This window comes from Lupinus angustifolius, chromosome LG06 (assembly GCF_001865875.1).
Source record: "Lupinus angustifolius cultivar Tanjil chromosome LG06, LupAngTanjil_v1.0, whole genome shotgun sequence".
Taxonomy (NCBI): Eukaryota; Viridiplantae; Streptophyta; class Magnoliopsida; order Fabales; family Fabaceae; genus Lupinus; species Lupinus angustifolius.
The window spans coordinates 23,831,446-23,854,668 of NC_032014.1; the positions used below are offsets into that span (position 1 = coordinate 23,831,446).

Sequence of the window (23,223 nt, forward strand, 5' to 3'; positions counted from 1 at the left end):
TTTTTTTTTTAAAGTTAAAAATGATTTTATTTGTTGCCACAACAATGGTAGAAAAAATCATTTCAACTGGGAAAGTTATAAAAAATAGGCTGCGTAATTGAATGAGAAATACATGGATGAAAAACTGTCTAATCATTTATATTGAGCGATAAGTGTTCAATAACATTGACAACGAGAAGTGTTCAATAACATTAACAACGAGAAGTGTTCAATAACATTGACAATGAGAAGTGTTCAATAACATTGACAACAAAAAGTGTTCAATAACATTAACAACGAATTGATAATTTAACGATTCAAAAATATGAAGTCACATGAGATCAATTATAAAATACATAACTTATTTGATTGATATATTTAAATCTTGTGATTTTTATATTAATGTTTTCATCATTTTATATATAATGATTTTTATTATTTAAATTTTTAACTTATGTTGCACATCTTATCTTCGGGTCCTAGATACGTCACTATTACTAATGTTTAATAATCAATTTATTTAAATTAATAAATAGGGTCAGACTGATTTATATGTTTGTTTAAGGAGATCTGTTTTTTAATTATATTCTACACAGAAAAATTATATTATGTCTCATATCTTCTCACTATGATTAATGGACTGGGTCAGACCCATTAATATTATCTCTCATGTCTTCTCATTTTAATAATATCTCATGAAGTATAAAAAAGAGAGTATATAATACATCTTATGTATCCTTCAATAAACCTAAATATGGGGAAATGGTATTTTTTTTACATCACTTTCAGTCGAAGCTTAGATGGCTCACAAAACTACCCTTAGTTTTAAGATTCTAAAATGTAAGAATTATACACTCTTGTATTAAACTATAAATTATTCATTAACTGAAACATTGAGAGTATAGATAAAAAAGATATATCATACAAGAAAATAACGGTAAAGAAGATCGTTGTAGACATTTCATTTTTATTAGTGTAGAATATAATTAATAGAGTAGGTTAGAACTCTATAATTATCTACATAAAAAATAATACTGAATGAATTTTTAAAAAGTGAAAATAATTAATGAACTTAGTTGTTGTTTTTAACCGAAGTTGTTTTTCTGCTTTAAACTCGTTTCTATGTAACAATCAAGGCTTTTTGTCCAAGACTTCGATTGTTTAATGGGTGTCCAATCTTCAAAGGCTCAAACTTATAACATGGCCGACTTAATCTTAACTCTGCAACTGAGATTGAAAATTAAATTTAATCGAGGTTATATCCCCTTGACTGGGATCATACCTGGAGGGTCCAATACTGTAATGTGAGATTCAAATTTAATTTTATTATTTATAATAATTTTTATATAAAAATATTTTAAGGTCTATAATATTCAAATCTTTTTAAAGCCAAATGTAGAGGACTATGGGCGCAGCAATCTTCCAACACACCTTTTAGGTGATGGGTCGTTAAAAATCAATTTTCTTAACTCCCTCCCTGGGAGATTTTCTTCAAACTCCCATACTAGGTGTGAGCTATATTACTTGGTATATTTGACTGTTTCTTTTTGTTGTTCCTTATGAAGTGCATTAACACCGAGAAAGAAAAGGAGGAGTGGAGTATATTTTTCATACAAGTGGGGCTATTAAAACTCCCAAATTCTAACTTACAATCCATACTCACACATCAAAATCTTAAGTTTTTTTGAAAAGAATTAGGAGTAAGTAGTGAGAAGTGTGGATAGATAGAACATAGATCATTTATCCTCAAGGTTGTCTCAATTCTCTATCTCAGACCAATCAAATTTTAACAAGTAATATATAATTATTATCTCTTGTTTTTTTTTTAATTTTTATTTATTTATGTGCAATATCCGATTGACCCGAGACATTAAATGAAACATCATTAAGGTTCTTAAAGGATCAAACCTTATTTCCTTCCTTCACATTTCTTTATATCCCATTAAGGTTTTTAAAGCATCAAACTCTGTAGCTTCACATAAAACAAACAAATTCAGGATGACACAAGAACAAAAACTAATCTAGTTAAATACAGAAGGTGGTTCAAGAGTCATGACCCAAATTTTCAATAGTTGAACTTCAAATACCAAAGGCTCTTGTGCATGAGAAAAAAGGCTGCGTCGAGGACCAAACTGCAATTACCAACAATACCATTTATGATATACTATACTATATTCAAAGATCACTATTGAATTAAGTGTATATCTAACCTCTTCAGGTATTGGTTTCAAGTTCTCATTTACATATCCAGCTGAAGGTGGTATTAGTGCTCTTCTCTTTCCTACAAAAGAAAACCCACAAGAGAGTAAAAATTTCCATAGTGATATCAAAAGGGTACAATTTCTTCAAAAAAACAGTGATGATTCATGACTACAATTACATTAACAGTCACCATTCTTTTATGGTTAAAAATGGTAAATATGCAAACCAGATTGTCATGTAGAATAACATACGATTTTCGCTAAAAAGTCTAGACTGAAATAATCGTAGAAAGTCATGAGGCGGTGATGATTGTTGACGAAAATAATGACAATATCTTGGAACATACCACCAAGTTTCATGCCAGTCAGAACCTCCTTTAAGCCCACTATCATCTGTTTAAAAATTGAACTTGCATTATAAGACCATTTAATCAATTGTATACAAATGAAGAACAAAGAAGTGGTTGAAAGTTGCATTATCAACATATTCTCTTTATAGCCAAATATGATTTGATTAAATGGTCATCAAATTAAGGTGCCAATTTGAGGGTTATGGTCTACTTCAATTCCAATCTAAGCTTCTAATCAAAAACTGATTGTGATTTTGTGTTGAGTAAAATGTCCCACCCTTGCAAATTAAGCAATCAAACCTAAATAAGAAAAGAAAGGAATTTTATTAAGTCCTCTTCTAACCTTGGTATTTTTATCTTTTCTTTCCATTTGTTACTTCTCCAAAAATTGATAATGTATAAGTAAACCACATTTGAAGTGAATTGTACTCACATTTCAGAGTTCGTGGACTCAACATGTTGAATGAAAGAAACTAACCTGGTTCTCATCCAAAGGAAGTACAACAGGTTTACTTTCTCCACTGAATTGGTCCACAGTACTATATGAAACCAAGCAGCAATAGGGCAGTTATAGTTCAGAACTTCAGATGTAGCTTAAGCACAATAAATTAAATGTTACTATGTGTTGAAATCCCATAATGATTTTTGTCACAATAAAAACTTCAAATATTTCTACCGGATAGTTTTCTAAGGGTCCGTTTGCGAGTTGGATTTTGGAGGGGAAGTAAGAGAAAGGGAAGACTTCAGAGTCATCTACAAGTGTGTTTCATGGCTCTCAAGCCTTCCCTTTTTATTGTCCCTCCTTCAAAACTCAACTCGCAACTGGTCCCTAAAGAAAAAATGGTATGCAAGTACCTGTAAACAAAATATCCATTTGCACGCCTGCATACATAATTGAATTCAACCAAATCTCCACTGTGTGCTTCTGGTCCTTCCCCTTCAACAATGTCTGATTTGAAAACTTATAGTTATAAGAATATATTATGTATGGTCTTCTTCTCAAGAAATTTTATGTAGAAGTTTTAGAACCCTTTACCTTGAATCCTCACTCCACTAGGTAGCTTAAAAGTCCTAAATGCTTCACATAAAAAAAAGTATAAATCGCATATCGCACTACACAGACAATTCTTGATTCATAAAATTAAGAATACAAGAACAAGAAACCGGGTTTTTTTCTCACTAGGTGGGGTCAGCTACAACAACAAAAATAAGAATAGATATCTAAAAAAGCACGAAGACAGACAAACCGTATGACTTCAGGTTCGTTAATGTCTGGTATAACTGGTGCAGCCAAAGCAGGAGAAGCATAACATATCACGTGGTTAAGACACAGAATCTGTAGAATTAGCCTTCTTGGAAATTTCTTGCCTGTTATTCTGGAGACATTGTTATGTAAGCTCTTGGACACGGCATAGTTGATAGTTGTACCTTCCACGGAGCTGGATTTATGCATAGTTTGAAGCACAATGTCAAGCGAAATGCTTCTCAAGAAGCATGATAAGTTTTGGCATTAGAAGAATCTATTTTGAATTGTAATTTAATTATTTTCAGAAAACATAATACTACTACGGTAACAGAATATATCAAGATGGAGCAGAATCTTATAAATCTATCCATGCTACCAAAGTTAGCCAATTTTTTCGAAGATATTGCTGATTTTTTCACAGCAATATGATGTGAGACTTTAATTTTTACAGAGCTGACTTTTTCATAGACATAACTCCAACTTACAAGCTAGCTCATATGTGGATTTGCCCAGAGTTATATAGCAGATATTGACTCATATTCTCAAAACTGATGTAAGACTTAAATACTTAAAAGATCATAATCACCCATGGCGATCTCAACCATCATCACCAACAATGTCTTCCAATCTGTTTCAGAATTGCAATTCTATTCTATACCTCAATTCCTTATTTGCTAGGACATAGGGATGGCAATGGGACAGAGCGAGTGTGAATTTTGCAATTTTGACACCCATGTATGTTTGAAATAATGACAGCCAACCCCACAGAAAAACATAGAACCAAAGCCCTTTGGCGCGTCTAGTCTGTTAGCATAAGACCAATCTGATAGGATAAGGCCTGATAAAGTATACTATACATTGTTTGGTATGAAGTTATATGAAATACACTGTTATATAAAGTTTTCTTTAGTATAACCAATGTATCCCATCACCTTATCATAAGGAATTAATCATTTTTTGTGTGTGGTTGCCCCTCCCAAGTCCTAACAAGTGTCACTCACTCTCTCTCATGAATCAAACTTTGAGCTTTTGGTCTATCTCGTGATCCACTAAAACCTTATACCACTGTACATATATATATATATATAATGTTAATCATTTTATTTTACGAACATACCCTTTACTTAAAGATACTTCTTCCGACATGATTAGTTTATCCATTGTTTTAATGTATAAGAGCGGTGTGACCTATAGGCTTATACAGTACAATGACCACACCAAGCATAATTGTATAAGGTCATAATGTATGGTATTAACTTACAGTATCATGCCTTATGCTGCTTGCCAAACGACCCTTTTCATGATTCTAATTTTGACTAAATTGAAATTAAAAATTCTGAAATGGCATTCTGTTCCATCATCCAAAGGACCTCACGAAATTACCAAAAACATTCATGGAAAATAAATATAAATAAACATGTAAATATTGAATAAAAAGGAGAACAAAGTATGAGTTAAATAAACTTTTCAAGGCAGAAACGGCTCAATTCCCCTTATATATTCGGATAAATCGGAAAGAAGAGAAGATATATTATTTGGCAAAACAGTTCGCTGGCTCTGTCATTAACAACAAGTTATAAAAATACACACAGACACATATAACTTTAGGATATATATATATATATATATATATATATATTAAGAAATTGAATAAGTGGCGAAATTTAATTATACCTAGGAGATGCAGATATAGAAGCATTGTAAGGAGGTGGAAGCAATTGAAATGGTAAAACTCCCATACTAAACTTGGAACTTGAGAATTTTCTGGTTGAGGTTGTGTGGCCACTGCACCAGCCACACTCAAAAACTGAGGTGAAGCATTATCTCTTTTGTTCAGTATGGACCCACCATGGCCCGCATGCATTAGTTGTTTTTCTTTTTCACTTTTCACTTCCTCCGTTTTTTTCTATCTATTGTTGTTATTAACAAAACCGGGTATCTTAATCAAGAACAATAATATTATTTATTAATAATAGAGAGACAAGTACATGACTTTACATATGTTTTTAATGACAAAAGTGTTATTTCATTACATATATAAGGATAAAAATGTCTTATCATATTATTGTTTTCTTCATTTTTTGTAGTACTTATTTCTCCATTAATAGAGATTATCCTTACTCTTTAATCAACTATGTAAGTGTTTTGTTTAAGAAATGGAGTGTGTAAATTTCTCTTAGAAATTGATGCTATAATATTTTTAAATAGATTATAAGTGTTAAATCTTGTACAATTGTTGGGGCAAATGTGATGTGTTAAAAATTGATGTTATAATATTTTGATTCATGACTTAAAAATTAATACATTGTCTTAATCCACCTTATAAGTGGTAAGATTGATAAACTTATATAAAATTTTCAGTTACAAATTAATACAATAATATTTTGGTCTTAAAATTAATATTCTTATTGGTGACTTTTCACTCTCCCTTGAAATATGAGCTCGAGATCCTTTCTAGTATTAGAATGTAAGTTACATAATGAATTTGATGTTTTTTTTTAAAAAGTTAAAATTATACTCTTAATTTTTTTGAAGTATGTGTCACCAAACCATTTACTATTGGAGAAGATCTAAATATAAGATAATGAGACTCCTCTTTAAGTTTGAGCTCTCCTATTTTGGGTCCTAATAGTAGGGTCAAAATGATGATTGAGTTAGATCAAGGTGGATAACGGGGTAACAAGTACTTGAAGGGAGATTATTGGGTGAGAAAAAATTATATAGAGATGTATCTAATATTTGGAAACAAGTATATTTATATTTTTTGTATTATCATTTATGACTAAAATTTAATTAGAATTAAGTTTTTAATGTGCTGCTAAACAAATTTGGTTGTCTCTACATAGATACATCTCCACACAAGTCTTTTTCTTGTTGAATAGATTCAAGTGTGATTTGAAGTTCAATATTTAATAGGTTGTGATGGGTGAAATAGTTTATAAGTGACAAGGTCCATAAAACCATTATCTTAAGGTTTTAATAAAATACAAAGGTCAACCATATAATAAAAAAGGTAACAATGCATTGGTGAACTATATTAGGTTGATGCTTCCACACTTGTTGCCAATTCATTATTACAATTGGAATAATAAATCAATGAATATTATTTGGAAGGACATAAAACTAACTCACTTACCCTAGACCTTATTCACATTTCTTATGTATAAGTGTTTACTTTATGAATTTACTTATCCTTTTAGTCAATTTTTTATGTTGGTGAGGATTGCAAGACATATATACTTAAAAGTATCGGCAAGAATCACAAACAAATCAAAAATGATATTGGAAAATATCTGAGAAATGTTGAGGAGACATCAAATTTAAACCTCCAAACAATATGAAAATATCATCAACGATCCTAATTTGAGGGCATTTGTCACTAGGCATATGAAAGACGAATATTCTTATTAAAATCATATACTTAAAAGCATAATAACTAGTGTTTGTTCAATTATGTTTATTGACCTACCTAGGTTATAAATTCAACTTATTTTTATGGAAAAATACCAAAAAAGTGAAGCAAAAAGTAAGTGAATAAATCCATAAAATAGCATCAAACTATTTGTATCATAGGTATTATATAAATGACTTCAGTAAAACATTGTAAGAATGATTTTTATGGTACAACTGAATCATTTTGGTTATTTATTTTATTGTACAATATGACCAGTATGATTTTTAATAATTTTGGCTTTTTATTTTAGCATACAATTAAATATGTTTGTGATGCCTTCAGACTTTACGTTGGTGGATCAAGATATCTTGTGAGTGGATACCCGTGAGAACAGTGTAAGTATGATTGACAATGCAAATATTTAATAACCGATAAAATGTTGTGTAAGTGATATAGCATTTTAAATCATTTTTCATGTTTATAATATACTATGGATATGTCATTCATATATAGAGTATTGTTGTCAATGTGATTGTTCATGTTGTGTGAGGTGACACTAAAACAAAAGTCTATATCATAGGAGAGATACAAGGTCATTAGGTAGAACATACTTGATAAGACACTAAATTATCTTGAGTACCTATATCATAGGAGAGATACAAGGTCATTACAGGTAGAACATATTTGATAAGACACTAAATTATCTTGAGTACCCTCATCATTTTAAGGGCACATGATTTGGGGTGTGCAAAAGAGACTACTTCTCCCACAAAAGTGTGCAATAAGAGTTGATATAACTAATATGCGAGAAATCTTGAAGACCCTTCTCAACAAGGTTAATACTTTAGAAAGTAACAATCAAGATAAGGCAACTCAGAAGTAGCATGATTTACAATGCTTCAATCATACCATCAAAGATAGTTTCACACTTACGACTATTATATTCCAAATGTAGTTTCTTAATGTTATCTTCGCTATTATAGCTAGAGATGGCAAAATGGGCATTGCCCGTGGGCGTGCCCGCATAGCCCATATTTTTTTGTGGGCAAGACATACAAATTTTGCTCATTTGTCTGTTTCGCCCGACCCGTTTTGCCCGCTAAGTTTTCGGGCATTTTCGTTGGGCATGCGGGCAGCCCATAAACATAATTTAAGGAAAAAATAAGAAAATTTTAAATAAGTTATGATGTAATGTGATTTTTAATCCTAAAAAAAATTGTAATCTAATGTGATTTGTTAAACTTCATATAAAATATCAAAAAATTTGTTAATTTTTTATCTTCAACTACTTTATTTAATTTCATTTATTATATGATTTTTTATTATTTTTTAATTATTCAACAATGCTCGCGGGCCGCTCACAAACCCGTTAGTCCGTTTTAAAACGGGCAGGGTAATGAATTTTATCCGTTACCCAATATAAGCATGCCCACGCCCGCTTAAATTTTTCGGCATTTGCGGACACGGACTAAATGGGTCGGATTGTCCGCTTTGCCATCTCTAATTGTAGCATTCTCAGGTGATTTAGTTTTGTTATCCAATACGTCACTGTTATTTTATTAGAATTGTTAAGGTGCAAGTTCAGTGACCGAATGCAATTGCATTGATGATTAGGGTGTCACTACATGCGAATTATATATGGGTACTATATTTTGAAGTGCTTGGTTGGTATTAGTGAAGTATATAACTTTTCAAACATAATGCTACCTAATGCACCTATACCCCAAATAATGTGAACGTTAACATTAGCTTTGCACTAGATGGTGATATATTACTGTTGACACCTATCGAGGATATATATAACAGGAGGTGCGATAAGTACTTACGTGGCATGACCAATATGTTGTAAAAACTTGTGATTTTGTAATTCAGTTTAGTTAGTTAATGTAGTTAGTAGGAACTTTCTGTTTTTAGAAAGTTTAGTTGGTTAGTTGGTGCTATAAAAGGAAAGTATTGTTGTAAGTGTTGAATTGCTTAATGCAATAAGATTCCTTATAGTTCATTCACCTCTCACATTCTCTATTCTATATTCATCATCTTCTTCATCTTCATAACTAATCTTGTTGTTCAAATTCTTCTTTGCAACACACTTTCTTTCATTCTCTGCTACTTCTTTTCTTTCTTCTGTTTTGTTATAAATAGTGGTTTTACAATGACATTACCCATCCTGGACAGCAATAACTATGAGAGATGGCGCATACAAATGAAGGTTTTGTTTGGTTATCAAGAAGTGCTTGATATAATTCAAGAAGGCTATCAATCAGTGGGTGAGGATGCAACTGAAGCTCAGAGACTTGTTCACAGAGATTGCAAGAAGAGAGATTGTAAAGCTTTGTTCATGATTCATCAATGTGTGGATGAATCGAATTTTGAGAAGATTTCCAATGCAAAGACAACAAAAGAAGCTTGGGACAGCCTTGAAAAATGATATGCTGGTGCAGAGAAAGTAAAGAATGTGAAGCTCCAAACTTTGAGGAGAGAATACGAATTACTACAAATGAGAGATGGTGACACAATTGGGGAATACTTCAATAGATCACTCACACTGATGAAGGGATGTGGTGAAGTAATGAGGGATCAATTGGTAGTTGAAAAGGTGTTGAGGACCTTAAACTCCAAATTTGATCATGTGGTTGTTGCCATAGAGGAGTCTAAGGATTTTGAGGTGTTCAAGATTGAAGAATTGCAAAGCACTTTAGAGGCACATGAACAAAGGACCAAAGAAAGAAGCACAGAGAGAAACTCTGATCAAGCTCTCCAAGCTCAAACAAGCAGAAAGCCATTCAGTCAAGGAAATTTCACTAAGAGATTTAAGAACAAATGGAAACCTGAAAAAGGAAGGAGCTATAAAGGAACAAGGCAGGACTCAAACTCATTCTCTGGAAACAGAAGTAGTGGACAAGACCAGATGTCAAAGAGAAATAAGAAGAAGTTTGATAAGAAGAAAATTCAATGCTTTAATTGCAAGAATTTTGGTCACTTTACATCTGAGTGCAGGTTCAAGGTTGCTCATGGTAGTGGTCCAGAAATTGAAGCCAGGTTGGCTCAAGAGGAGGAATCTGAGGAGGAACAGGTCCTACTGATGGTCACATCAGAACAAGAAGTCAAGGATGATTACTGGTATCTTGACACGGGGTGCTCAAATCACATGTCAGGCAACGAGGAGTGGTTTGAAAGACTTGATGAAAATGCCAAGAGTAGAGTGAAGTTTGTTGATCATAGCTCCATCAATGTTGAGGGAGTTGGAGATATCTCCATCAGAAGAAAGGATGGGAAGAGTGCAAGCATAAAAAATGTCCTATATTTGCCCAAGATGAAGAGCAACATTCTTAGCCTTGGGCAACTACTTGAAAAAGGATATGAAATGACCATGGCAGACAAGATGCTCAATGTATATGATTGTGACAAGCATCTCATCTTGAGGGTTCCACTATCCAAAAACAGAACTTTCAAGATTGGGATTCAAGTCAACAATCACAAGTGCCTATTATCTAAGATAATTCAAGATAATTGGACTTGGCATCAGAGGTATGACCATCTGAATTTCAAGAGCCTTCAGCTTCTGAGCAGGAAAGGAATTGTCACTAGATTACCATCAATTAGTAGTCCAAGCACACTGTGTGATGATTGTCTGTTAAGCAACCAAAGCAGGAGCAGTTTTGTGTCTCACATACCAACCAGATCAACAAAGTCACTTGAGTTGATCTACTCAGATGTTTGTGGTTCCTTTGAAGAACACTCACTAGGAAACAACAGGTATTTCGTGGATTCACTGATGATTTTACAAGGAAGACTTGGGTTTATCTGATCAAAAGAAAGGGTGATGTATTCTCAGTCTTTGTGAATTTTAAAGCTCAAGTGGAAAGACAAAGTGGACAGAAATTGATGACTCTGAGATCTGATGGAGGAGGAGAATACTTGTCAAATGAGATGAAGGATTTCTGTACCAAGGAAGGATTGATTCATGAAGTAATTGCTCCATATACCCCTCAACATAATGGTACTGCAGAAAGAAAGAACAGAACTATCCTTAACATGACTAGAAGCATGAGATGAAGGATTTCTGTGCCAAGGAAGGATTGATTCATGAAGTAATTGCTCCATATACCCCTCAACATAATGGTATTGCAGAAAGAAAGAACATAACCATCCTTAACATGACTAGAAGCATGCTTAGAACAAAGTCTATGCCAAAAAGATTCTGGGGAGAAGCTGTCTCTACAACAGTGTACATCATGAACAAATGCCCTACAAAGAGGCTTAAGGACACCACACCTGAAGAAGCCTGGTCAGGGTTGAAGCCTAGGGTGGATCATTTCAGAATATTTGGTTCAATCTGCTACACTCATGTACCTGAAGCTCAGAGAAAGAAGCTTGATGATAGAAGCAAGAAACTTGTGCTAATTGGCTATCACATTACAGGTGCATACAGAATCTATGATCCTTTAAACCATAGAATAATGATGAGCAGAGATGTAAAAGTTGATGAGACACAAAGTTGGAATTGGAATGAAACAAGCAATAATCCAACAAGGCATACAATAGCACAACTTGATGAAGGCAAAGCAGATATGGAACAAATACACAATGATCAACCAGTTGTTGTTGAAGAAACTCAAAATCAGACAAGACCACATAGAGCTAGACAACCACCATCAAGATTAAGCGACTATGAGGTCTTTCCAGACTCGGAAATCACTACAGAAGGAGAGTTAGTTCACATGGCACTGTTGGCTGAAATGGAACCAGTAAACACAGAAGAAGCTTTCAGGCAGAATCACTGGCTTGAGGCTATGCAAGAGGAACTCACTTCCATTGAGAAAAACAGAACTTGGGAGCTTACTCAATTACCAAGAGGAAAGAAGGCCATTGGTGTAAGGTGGGTTTATAAGGTAAAGATAAATCCAAAGGGAGAGGTGACCAAGTACAAGGCTAGACTTGTTGCAAAGGGATTCCTTCAAAGACAAGGCCTAGACTATGATGAGGTTTTTGCTCCTGTTGCAAGAATGGAAACCATAAGGTTGGTGGTGTCACTAGCAAGCTATAAAGGGTGGTGCATACAACAGATGGATGTAAAATCAGCCTTTCAGAATGGGCCATTAGAAGAAGAAGTGTATGTTTCTCAACCCCCTGGTTTTGAAGTAGCAGGAAGTGAAGAATTGGTGTACAAATTGCATAAGGCCCTGTATGGTCTTAAGCAAGCACCAAGAGCCTGGAATAAGAGGATTGATAGCTTCCTATTAAGGCTTGGGTTCATCAAATGCACAGCAGAATATGGTGTCTACTTGAGAGGGGCAGAGTTGAATCAAATGGTAATTGTGTGCCTATATGTTGATGATCTCCTAGTAGCAGGCAGTGATGTGAGTGAGATCAACTCCTTCAAGCAAGCTATGAAGAGTGAGTTTGATATGAGTGATCTAGGAAACCTATCCTATTTCCTAGGGATAAATTCACTAGAATCAAGGAAGGCATAATCATACATCAGAAAAAGTACATTGCTGATGTTTTGAAGAGATTCAACATGTTTCATTGCAAATCTGTGTCAACACCTGTTGAAGTAGGAAAACTGGTGCATCAAGATGACTCATTTGTTGACAAAACCATGTATAGACAAATGGTTGGGTGCCTAAGGTATATCTGCAACACAAGGCCTGATATTGTGTATGTTGTTGGCTTAATTAGCAGGTTCATGGAGGCACCAACCAGAGAGCACCTCCTAGCAGCCAAAAGACTGTTTAGATACATCAAAGGCACTATAGATTTTGGTCTGCTGCTACCAAATCACTTCAGCAATCCAAGCTATGATGTAATTGGCTTTAGTGATGCAGATTGGTGTGGAGACAAGCTTGACAGGAAAAGCACAACAGGGTATCTGTTTATGCTTGGGAATTCACCAATCTCATGGTGCTCAAAGAAACAAGATGTGGTTGCCCTATCCTCGTGTGAAGCTGAGTATATAGCAGCATGTATGGCTGCTTGTCAAAGCCTCTGGTTAGACACACTGTTGCTGGAACTAAAACTAAAGGAAGAAGGTAATGGCACGGTTTTAATGGTTGACAACAAATCAGCCATACATCTTGCTAAGAATCCAGTGGCACATGGTCGTAGTAAACACATTGAGACACGATTTTATTTCCTAAGAGATCAAGTAAGTAAGGGAAAGCTAAGAATGGTGTTCTGCAGAAGCGAAGAACAACTTGCAGACATTTTTACCAAACCATTGAAGAAGGAGAGGTTTGAGAAGTTGAGGTTGAAGATTGGCGTTGTAAGATTGAATGATTAAACTGAATTAAGTAGGAGTGTTGTAAAAGCTTGTTGTAAAAGCTTGTTGTGATTTTGTAATTCATTTTAGTTAGTTAATGTAGTTAGTAGGAACTTTCTGTTTTTAGAAAGTTTAGTTGGTTAGTTGGTGCTATAAAAGGAAAGTATTGTTGTAAGTGTTGAATTGCTTAATGCAATAAGATTCCTTATAGTTCATTCACCTCTCACATTCTCTATTCTATATTCATCATCTTCTTCATCTTCATAACTAATCTTGTTGTTCAAATTCTTCTTTGCAACACGCTTTCTTTCATTCTTTGCTACTTCTTTTCTTTCTTCTGTTTTGTTATAAGCAAACCAACACAATATACTTTTTATCATAGATCCTAAGGTATGTCGATACTATTTTATATAAGACATTAATTTCTTATTGTGATTTTATTAATTGATCCATAAGTGACATATTAAATGAGTATTTTCAAGTATATCAAGAATTTAAGGTGAATGGAAAATATCTCAAGAAACAAATGTGCCAATTATATCACCACTAAAGGACAGGGAAATCATTAGTTCAAGTACCAAAAAACACAAGATGAAGTCCAAACAAATCAATCATAGAGATGAGCCAACTTTAATCTCACTTACTAGCAAAGGAAGATTTGTGGTCCAAGTACCCAAAAACTTCAAGATGAACAAATTTTGCAATCTTGTTAGGATACATGTAGAAGCCATATAAGATAATTTTCAAAACAATATAATAATGCCCAAGGACATCCTTAGGTATAGCACGGAAAAAAGTCAACATAATTGTTTAGCATATAAGGTTAAGTTCCTTTATTTGCATTACTAGCCTCTCAACCAATAATCCATATCTATCGATCCGCATTCTTATTTTTTTTATATTAAGTGTATACACAAAGTTTCTATAAAAGTGCTATTAAATGTTTTTTTCGTATGAGTCAAAATTGTTCTTCTTGAGCGACAAAAAAGAGAAAATAGAAGTAAGAGAATGAGTGAAATAGTAATGATGCACTCATAGAAGAGAATAAAAGAATATGTGTAAGTTTTTTGTAGTTATTAATGAGATGTTATAAATGATAAAATTGTAATATGTAAATTATGACTTGGTGGTTACTAACTGAATTGAATAAAATTATATATGTTTAATTACATGAATGTCCTTTAGACATATTTTATATTTATATAGTAGTAAGAGCGCAATAGAGATATAGAAGTTATATCCATTCAATTACCAAAATATCCCTTAGAAATGTTTTGCTTTTATATAAAAGATATTAATGAGATGTTACAAAAAGATAAAATTGGAATATGGAAATTATGTCATGGTGGCTACTAAATGGAATTGAATAAAATTATATATATTCAATTATCTGAATATCTTTTATACATATTTTACATTTATATAATAGTAATGACATAATATGAATATAAAAATTATACTCATTCCATTACATAAATACCCTTTAGGCATATTTTACCTTTGTATAGATAATATAGATACTTATATAAGGGATGACTCAAGTTAGAACATGTCACAGTTCTCACGTGAGTCGTGTCACACACACGTATATATATATATATATGTGTGTGTGTGAGCTACTAAGTGAGAACAATTCTCATATAAAATTATAAGAACAAATCTGGGCCTTACAACCAATCATGGATAGTTCGGATTAAAAGTTATTTATTGGTTACATGATAGTCACGTACATGTATTTTTAATCTTAGTCGTTCAATTAAGATCCAATGATATATATTAAGTGTTTTCATTTCTCACAATAGCACATTGTTTTCACATGAGTAACTCTTTCTACATATAAATATAAATATAAGGAGTGACTCAACTGAGAAAAGTTCTCATAAAATCATAAAATCTGCAAGGACAATAAATATGAGCTTTATAACCATCACAAATGATTTGATTTAAAAGTTAGCTATTAATCACATGATGGCTTCTTTTAATCTTAATAGTTTGAATAAGATTCAATCATAACTATTTCTCACAATAATAATTGTTCATAATAAGTCACTTCTTTTATATATATATATATATATATATTAGGTACTTTAATTTCATTTTCTATTTTAGACTTTTTAATTTTAACATTGTTCTTACTATAGTAATATGACTAATGATTATATATATATATATTTACTTGTATACGACATATTTTTATCAATGAGAAAATATTTTTTAATGAATTGAAAGTTGGGTAGAAAAAAGAAAAAAGGGGACAACCTCAATATATAAATGATACTAATATAGATAAATATTTATTCCTTGTACCTTAACATTAACTAACTTCACATTTTTTGTAGGTATTATTGGGTGCTAATTGCCATTAATTACATTGAGAAACAAATATATTATTTTGATTCAATGATTCACAGTAATTCGAACATGTGCTTTGAAATGAATTTTTTTTCATCTAGTATTGAATAGTATCAAAAAAATATTAGTTGCTATATCAAATATTTATTACCTTATCATTTTTAGGAGTTTGCAAATTTACGGAACACAAATTCTTTCAAAATCTATTTCAAACATTATCAAATAGTCCATTTAAAAATATTTGCACAAATTCAAGCAATTATATTGAATTAAAACATTCAAAAATTAATTTTATTTTCGTTTTATAGTGCTATTGCCAAAACAACTTAAATGATTGCACTATTATATTGAAATATTTTGCTTGATATTTGCATTATATAAATTCACATATCAAAATATGTATACATAAGAATAAGTAATATAATGAAGACTTTGTCTAAAAATGAAAAAAAAATATATCTTTAATTGGATTTAGAGTTGGGTTCAAGTTCAAATGTTAACCAATCAACATTTAGGACCAAATCAACATTTAGGACCAAATCAACATTTAGGATGAAATAAATATATTTAATAATTAGTTAGATATTGAAATAGTACAGAAATGTAATCAGTATATATAATATTGTAGATGGTGATTATTATTTAAAACAATATTGTATAAAGTATTTAAAAAAAGTTGGAGGTAGCTATTAATATTGTATAAAGTATTAAATGTAATCAGATTCCTAAAAGTTGCTAAAATGTTGGAGGTAGTGAAGTAAGAATTTTGAAAATAAAAACTTAAATTTAATATTTCTCGTACGACTTATAATTAAATTGCATCAAGATTAAAGAGTTAAAAAAAATTGTGAGCCCTAACATATTTCGGGTATGTTAAGGATGTCGCCCATAAGGTCAATAATAAGGTCGTTTTTTAGTGGAGAAATCCTTAATATGTTCTTAGAAATACATATTTTATGCCATTCTTTAAAAAATCATATGTATTTTAAATATACGATGTAAAAATTGAATCTTATAATTTTATGGAATCCCCCAAATCTAATAGAGACAAAAATCTTTACACCGACAATGTAAGAGTTTTTTGCAACCATCACTATATTATTTACCAATAAAATTTGATCATTGTTGACTTTTAAATATAAGTAATAGATATTACACCGAATATCTATACTTCTATACTATATATAAAGGAAAAACATAAAATAACTACCCATGTAGTATTTTCTGTGTTCATATTTTATATTTTATAACTTCTAATTTCATGTTTATTTATACTAATACCAATAAACATAAAATAACTAGAGTATTTTATGTTTCCTTATTTTAACTTTTATAACTTCTAATAATTTCATGTTTATATAAATTTCTATCATATATCTATCTATCTATATCTATATATACTTTATAAAAATCACCATCATGACATAATTTTTATATTCCAAATTTATCACTTGTAACATTTCTTATTAATAAATAATATAAATTTCCACATATTACTTCTATTGCTTTTATTTAATATATCATTAATATTCCATACACTCTCTTATTTATAATTTCATTATCTTATATATTTCATTTTTTATATTTAAATTGTTTTTATATTCTCTTATTTATATTTAAATTGTTTTTATATTTTTTATATTTAATTTATATTACATTTTTTATATTTAATTTATATTACATTTTTTATATTTAATATGGAGCTTATACGTTATATATTAGAAAAAATATGAATGGGGTCTGTGTCAATCGACAAACTAGCAGCAATAATGCAAATAAATTTTATACGATAACTAATTATCTATAAATCTTTACAATATAATGTATATATATTTCACTTAATCTAATAATGCAAACTCTATAAATTAATTTTTGAAATAAAAATATATTTATCAACCATGTAATAGTTTTATACAATATCATTTACTATTTATATATAATCAATATTGACTACTTTAAAAAAATAATATTAATCAATGATATATTATATCTATACTATATATAAAGCCAAAACTTGAAATAACTTCCCTCATTGTGTAATTTTCATTTCCTTTATTGCCCTTAACATTATTTAATTTTTACAAAAAAAACTATATAATCATAAGCAACTACCACCGATACATTAATAACCACATATCTCACCTTAAATTAAACATTATCATAAACACACACAAATATAATATAAAGTACACCGAACACAACAAATACATTTTAATTCAAAAAAATAAAATATATAAAAATTGAATATGTAGTATCACACAATATTTGCCGGCAGTTATAAAGTGCCTGTACACACTAGTATTGATAGTGTATATAATTAACACTAAGAGAGCAAAAATATGACATTCTTAATTTTTTTACGAATGTCTATAAATTTATTTTCTATCTATCTATAATTAATTATAATCAAATTAAAATAATTTGAACTCAACCCAACTATGGTGACCACACCTACGGTGAACAGATTGCAATTTAGGCCTAATAATGAAAAAAAATAAAAAATAATATAATTTTACAATTGACTCAGCAACAGAAGGATCTAGAAACCCTAATAAACTTCACTATATAAACCCACATTTCCTTCACTCAAAACCCTAACCTAACTTCATTTTCTCTCTTCAACTACTCTTCGTTCTTCTCTCCATAGATCTATAATGTCGGAAACAGAGACCTTCGCTTTTCAGGCTGAGATTAACCAGCTTCTCAGTCTCATCATCAATACCTTCTACTCCAACAAGGAGATTTTCCTTCGTGAGCTTATCAGCAACTCTTCCGATGTATGTAGTAATCGCTTTTTTTTTTTTACTTTATTTCTCTTTAATTTTATGTTTAGATTTGTTCTTTTTGCTTGATCTATATCTCGATTTGTTTTTCGTTCAATTTAGTTAACTGTAGCGTTTTTTAATTTTATTTACGATTGTTTTAGGTTTACCTTTATGCTAACTGATTAAACCTGTTTTTATTTATCTGTTTGTTCTTTATTATGATTTTGAATTTAACTGATGCTGATTTTGAGATTTGATACATGATTTTACCTACTGTTCTTTTTGTTAAAAAATATTGTAGTAGCTGATACTCTATTTTTTTGGGAGAGTGGAATAAATAACTCTCTGGAATTGAATTTGTTTATACATGTACTAGTCCTTTATTACTATCTTGTAAAGTTATACAAATTTGCATTTTAGTTGGAGACACCCTAGATTAGGATTTAGGATCATAAGTACCCTGTACTAACTGTAATATAATTTTTTGGTCTCAGATTAGTGGTTTTGTTCTTAATAATATTAAATACCAGTTAAAGTATTTTTTTCATAGCAGGAAGGTGGAAAATTAGTTATCAGGAATTAATTCAGTTTTTGATTGTGGTTCATGGACTGGGTTGTGATTAATATGACTAATAATTGGGCTTATGTGGATCTAACTATCATTGTTAAAAATTAATATTATTTTGTATTGGTAGTGATGTGCTTGAAATTCTCTCTATGAACATATAGTATTTTTTCATTATGAGGATCTCTTTGTTTATGTTTACTGAATGTAACTTTCACTGTGGCATTTCAGGCTCTGGACAAGATCCGTTTCGAGGGTTTGACAGACAAGAGCAAGCTTGATGCTCAACCAGAGTTGTTTATCCACATCATCCCTGACAAGGCAAACAACTCACTGACCATTATTGACAGTGGAATTGGAATGACCAAGGCTGGTAAATAAGATGGTTTTTTCAGCCTGTGATTTTTGTTGTTTTTTTATGTTTACGTTTGTTAATTGAGAATTTATTCATGTCCTAATTGACACTATTTGTGATATTCCAGATTTGGTCAACAACCTTGGTACAATTGCAAGGTCTGGTACCAAGGAGTTTATGGAAGCTTTGGCTGCTGGTGCTGATGTTAGCATGATTGGACAATTTGGTGTTGGGTTCTACTCTGCATATCTAGTTGCTGACAAGGTTATTGTCACCACTAAGCATAATGATGATGAGCAGTATGTATGGGAGTCACAAGCTGGTGGGTCATTCACCGTTACAAGGGATACATCTGGTGAGAGTCTTGGCCGTGGTACTAAGATGACTCTCTACTTGAAGGAGGACCAGCTTGAATACCTTGAGGAGCGTCGTCTCAAGGACTTGGTCAAGAAGCATTCTGAGTTTATCAGCTACCCAATTTCACTTTGGGTTGAGAAGACCACTGAGAAGGAGATTTCCGATGACGAGGATGAGGAAGAGAAGAAGGATGAGGAGGGTAAAGTGGAAGATGTTGATGAAGAAAAGGAGAAGGAGGAGAAGAAGAAAAAGACAATTAAGGAGGTGTCACATGAGTGGGACTTGGTGAACAAGCAAAAACCTATTTGGATGAGGAAGCCTGAAGAGATCACAAAAGAAGAGTATGCTGCATTCTATAAGAGTCTTACCAATGATTGGGAAGAGCATTTGGCTGTCAAGCACTTCTCTGTCGAGGGTCAGCTAGAGTTTAAAGCTGTTCTCTTTGTACCCAAGAGAGCACCTTTTGATCTCTTTGACACAAAGAAGAAACCCAACAACATCAAGCTCTATGTCCGTCGTGTCTTCATCATGGACAACTGTGAGGATTTGATACCTGAGTATCTTGGCTTTGTCAAGGGTATTGTGGATTCTGAAGATCTTCCACTCAACATTTCTAGAGAAACCCTCCAGCAGAACAAGATCCTGAAGGTCATCCGCAAGAACTTGGTGAAAAAGTGTCTTGAGTTGTTCTTTGAAATTGCCGAGAACAAGGAGGACTACAACAAGTTCTATGAGGCTTTCTCCAAGAACTTGAAACTGGGAATTCACGAGGATTCCTCCAACAAGGCCAAGATTGCTGAGTTGCTCAGGTACCACTCTACCAAGAGTGGTGATGAGCAGACCAGTCTCAAGGACTATGTTACTCGGATGAAGGAAGGTCAGAGTGATATCTACTACATTACTGGTGAAAGCAAGAAAGCTGTTGAGAATTCTCCCTTCCTGGAGAAGTTGAAGAAGAAGGGGTATGAAGTACTGTACATGGTTGATGCCATTGATGAATATGCTGTTGGCCAGCTCAAGGAATTTGAAGGCAAGAAGTTGGTGTCTGCTACTAAGGAAGGTCTGAAACTCGAGGAGAGTGAAGATGAGAAGAAAAAGCAGGAAGAATTGAAGGAGAAATTTGATGGTCTCTGCAAAGTCATCAAGGATGTCTTGGGTGACAAGGTGGAGAAAGTTGTGGTATCTGACCGTGTTGTTGATTCACCATGCTGTCTTGTGACTGGTGAATATGGATGGACTGCTAACATGGAAAGGATTATGAAAGCTCAGGCATTGAGGGACAGCAGCATGGCTGGGTACATGTCAAGCAAGAAGACAATGGAGATCAACCCTGAGAATTCCATCATCGATGAGCTGAGGAAGCGTGCTGATGCTGACAAGAATGACAAATCTGTGAAGGACCTTGTCCTATTGCTCTTTGAGACTGCTCTGCTCACTTCTGGGTTTAGCCTTGACGAACCCAACACTTTTGGTAACAGAATTCACAGGATGCTGAAGCTTGGACTTAGCATTGATGATGATGCTGCTGAGGCTGATGCTGACATTCCCCCATTGGAGGATGCTGATGCTGATGCTGAGGGTAGCAAGATGGAGGAAGTTGATTAAATCTAGCAACTCGTTTTTACTATTTTAGCAACTTTTGGGAATGCGGACCCTTTTTATCCTTTTGTTATGTTTTTGCTTATTATTATTGAATTATGACTGTTTTTTGTTGTTGAGGGAATTATGACAGTGTTTGAATGCATGGTGTTTAAGTTGTCATATCCTCAAATCGTAAATTGTCTTATTTTATTGTCATTGACTTCTGCCGTATTCTTATTGCTTTCGGGAGGATATGCCAAGCATGTTTACAGTTTTGAAATTGCTTTGCTATATCTCAAGTAATGCTTTACTTCTCCATAAAATGTGGGGGAAAGAACAAGGCTTCGAAACCTCACCTTTATATTTGTTTTCGAAGTTATTTGTTTTTTTTCAATGCCTGAACTGGCTTAACCACAAGTTATGTGGTTGGTAATTTGCTTGACCAAATTGCCGATTGCTTTCATCTTCTTACTGAGCTTTTATTGGAAATGGATTCTCTTATCATTGGGACTTCAGTGTTCCTTACTTCATACAAACGCACATTTGTACTTGAGTGGTAATGTATTTTGCAAAAATTTAAATAAAAAATAACAGCTTAATTTGGGTTTAGTGTAAAGCACATTCTAGTTCCCTCGAACATTAAGTTTGTCGATCCAGACAAAATATAGATTGTTGAAAGTGAACGTAAATGTTCATCGTGGTCCCAGAAAACACCCTGGAGATATATCTTTATAGTGGAATTTGATGGTTCCACAAAAGTTAAAGGACTTCATAATATATAATGATTGTTTATATTGTTTTTTGAACATGAATTTGGTATGTGAACCAGATAAATATGATAGGAAGAACAGTGATACATTATCATCCTTGTCTGAAAATTTTCATCTAAATAGCTGAGATGAATACTGTAACCTATAGCCACTTGTATTAAACAGTCTGCCAAGTTCTTCCACATCGAAAATTTTAAATGCTTGAAAACATTTATTTTTATACGGACTTGCGCTTGTATTTGTTACCATGAGAAGAAAAGAAGGTTATGTTTAGGAGTTTGGAAAGGAATGGAAGGAGAGGGATAAGATAAATGTTAGGAATGAAGGGAAGTGGAAAGAAAAATAATCATCTCCATTATTACTAGAAAACCCTCAAATTAGGGGTACTAAGAAAATAAACACATGATGAGTTTTAGATGACTTTAGTAACCCTTCAAAACATTTATCTCTTTCACCAAACTCCTAGACAAAGAATAAGTTTTTCAAAGCCATCTATTCTCTTCTCCTTCACAATTAAACTAAATAAACTAGCTGGTAACTGGTTAAAGCTTTTCTTTCTCATGTTTTGTTAAATTCACTCACAATCTAACATAAAAACACAAGATTAGTATTTATTTATACTAATACAATCCGGTTAAATTGCCACTAATATGCAGCTAATAATCAATCTTATCAATTGTGGTACATAGCTTATGGTCTTCAAATTGTCAATAAAGCTTTTTGCCGCAAGATGAAACATGGACTTTCATAAAAGTAAAGTTGGAAAAGTATAATATCCGAGACAAACACTCAGCATTTCCCCACATATATTTTAATTGATCTTGTAGCAATAGTAATGAAAACAAAAGGGAACGCGTGTTTGGTTGTGGTTCCTTCTGTAGGCAATGTCACTCTTTTCCTTTTTTTGTTGTTGATTCTTCTGTTATCTCAAACAATGGTCCTGTTTTAAAAGATGAGTATACTCCCTAAAATAACTTGTAGATATAAAGGTACTTGAAATCTTATAGATGTGTAGTTAGCCTACTATATTAGAGTTATTTAGTAAA

General features: G+C 32.3%; 2 protein-coding genes across 2 annotated transcripts; one reads left to right on the plus strand and one right to left on the minus strand.

The window, feature by feature from the left end:
* LOC109350288 (peptidyl-prolyl cis-trans isomerase FKBP16-1, chloroplastic) lies at positions 1,879–5,605 on the minus strand. The gene is made up of 8 exons (XM_019591499.1): positions 5,451–5,605; positions 3,778–3,969; positions 3,567–3,601; positions 3,386–3,479; positions 3,009–3,069; positions 2,528–2,573; positions 2,190–2,260; positions 1,879–2,111 (listed from the first exon to the last, which is right to left on the minus strand). Exons 1-8 carry the CDS (start codon positions 5,513–5,515, stop codon positions 2,001–2,003), a joined length of 675 nt encoding a protein of 224 aa, XP_019447044.1. The 5' UTR covers positions 5,516–5,605; the 3' UTR covers positions 1,879–2,000.
* Positions 18,374–21,532, plus strand: LOC109350289 (heat shock cognate protein 80). The gene is made up of 3 exons (XM_019591500.1): positions 18,374–18,561; positions 19,346–19,487; positions 19,597–21,532. Exons 1-3 carry the CDS (start codon positions 18,439–18,441, stop codon positions 21,429–21,431), a joined length of 2,100 nt encoding a protein of 699 aa, XP_019447045.1. The 5' UTR covers positions 18,374–18,438; the 3' UTR covers positions 21,432–21,532.

Excerpts from the sequence above, each read along its gene's own strand:
- LOC109350288 (XM_019591499.1), bottom strand. The coding sequence starts at position 5,515 with ATGGGAGTTTTACCATTTCAATTGCTTCCACCTCCTTACAATGCTTCT. Across the intron at positions 2,574-3,008 it reads TTCCTTTGGATGAGAACCAG|ATGATAGTGGGCTTAAAGGA; the intron begins GTTAGTTTCTTT and ends ATTTTTAAACAG. Across the intron at positions 2,112-2,189 it reads TGAAACCAATACCTGAAGAG|TTTGGTCCTCGACGCAGCCT; the intron begins GTTAGATATACA and ends TGGTAATTGCAG.
- LOC109350289 (XM_019591500.1), top strand. The coding sequence starts at position 18,439 with ATGTCGGAAACAGAGACCTTCGCTTTTCAGGCTGAGATTAACCAGCTT. Across the intron at positions 18,562-19,345 it reads TTATCAGCAACTCTTCCGAT|GCTCTGGACAAGATCCGTTT; the intron begins GTATGTAGTAAT and ends GTGGCATTTCAG. Across the intron at positions 19,488-19,596 it reads AATTGGAATGACCAAGGCTG|ATTTGGTCAACAACCTTGGT; the intron begins GTAAATAAGATG and ends GTGATATTCCAG.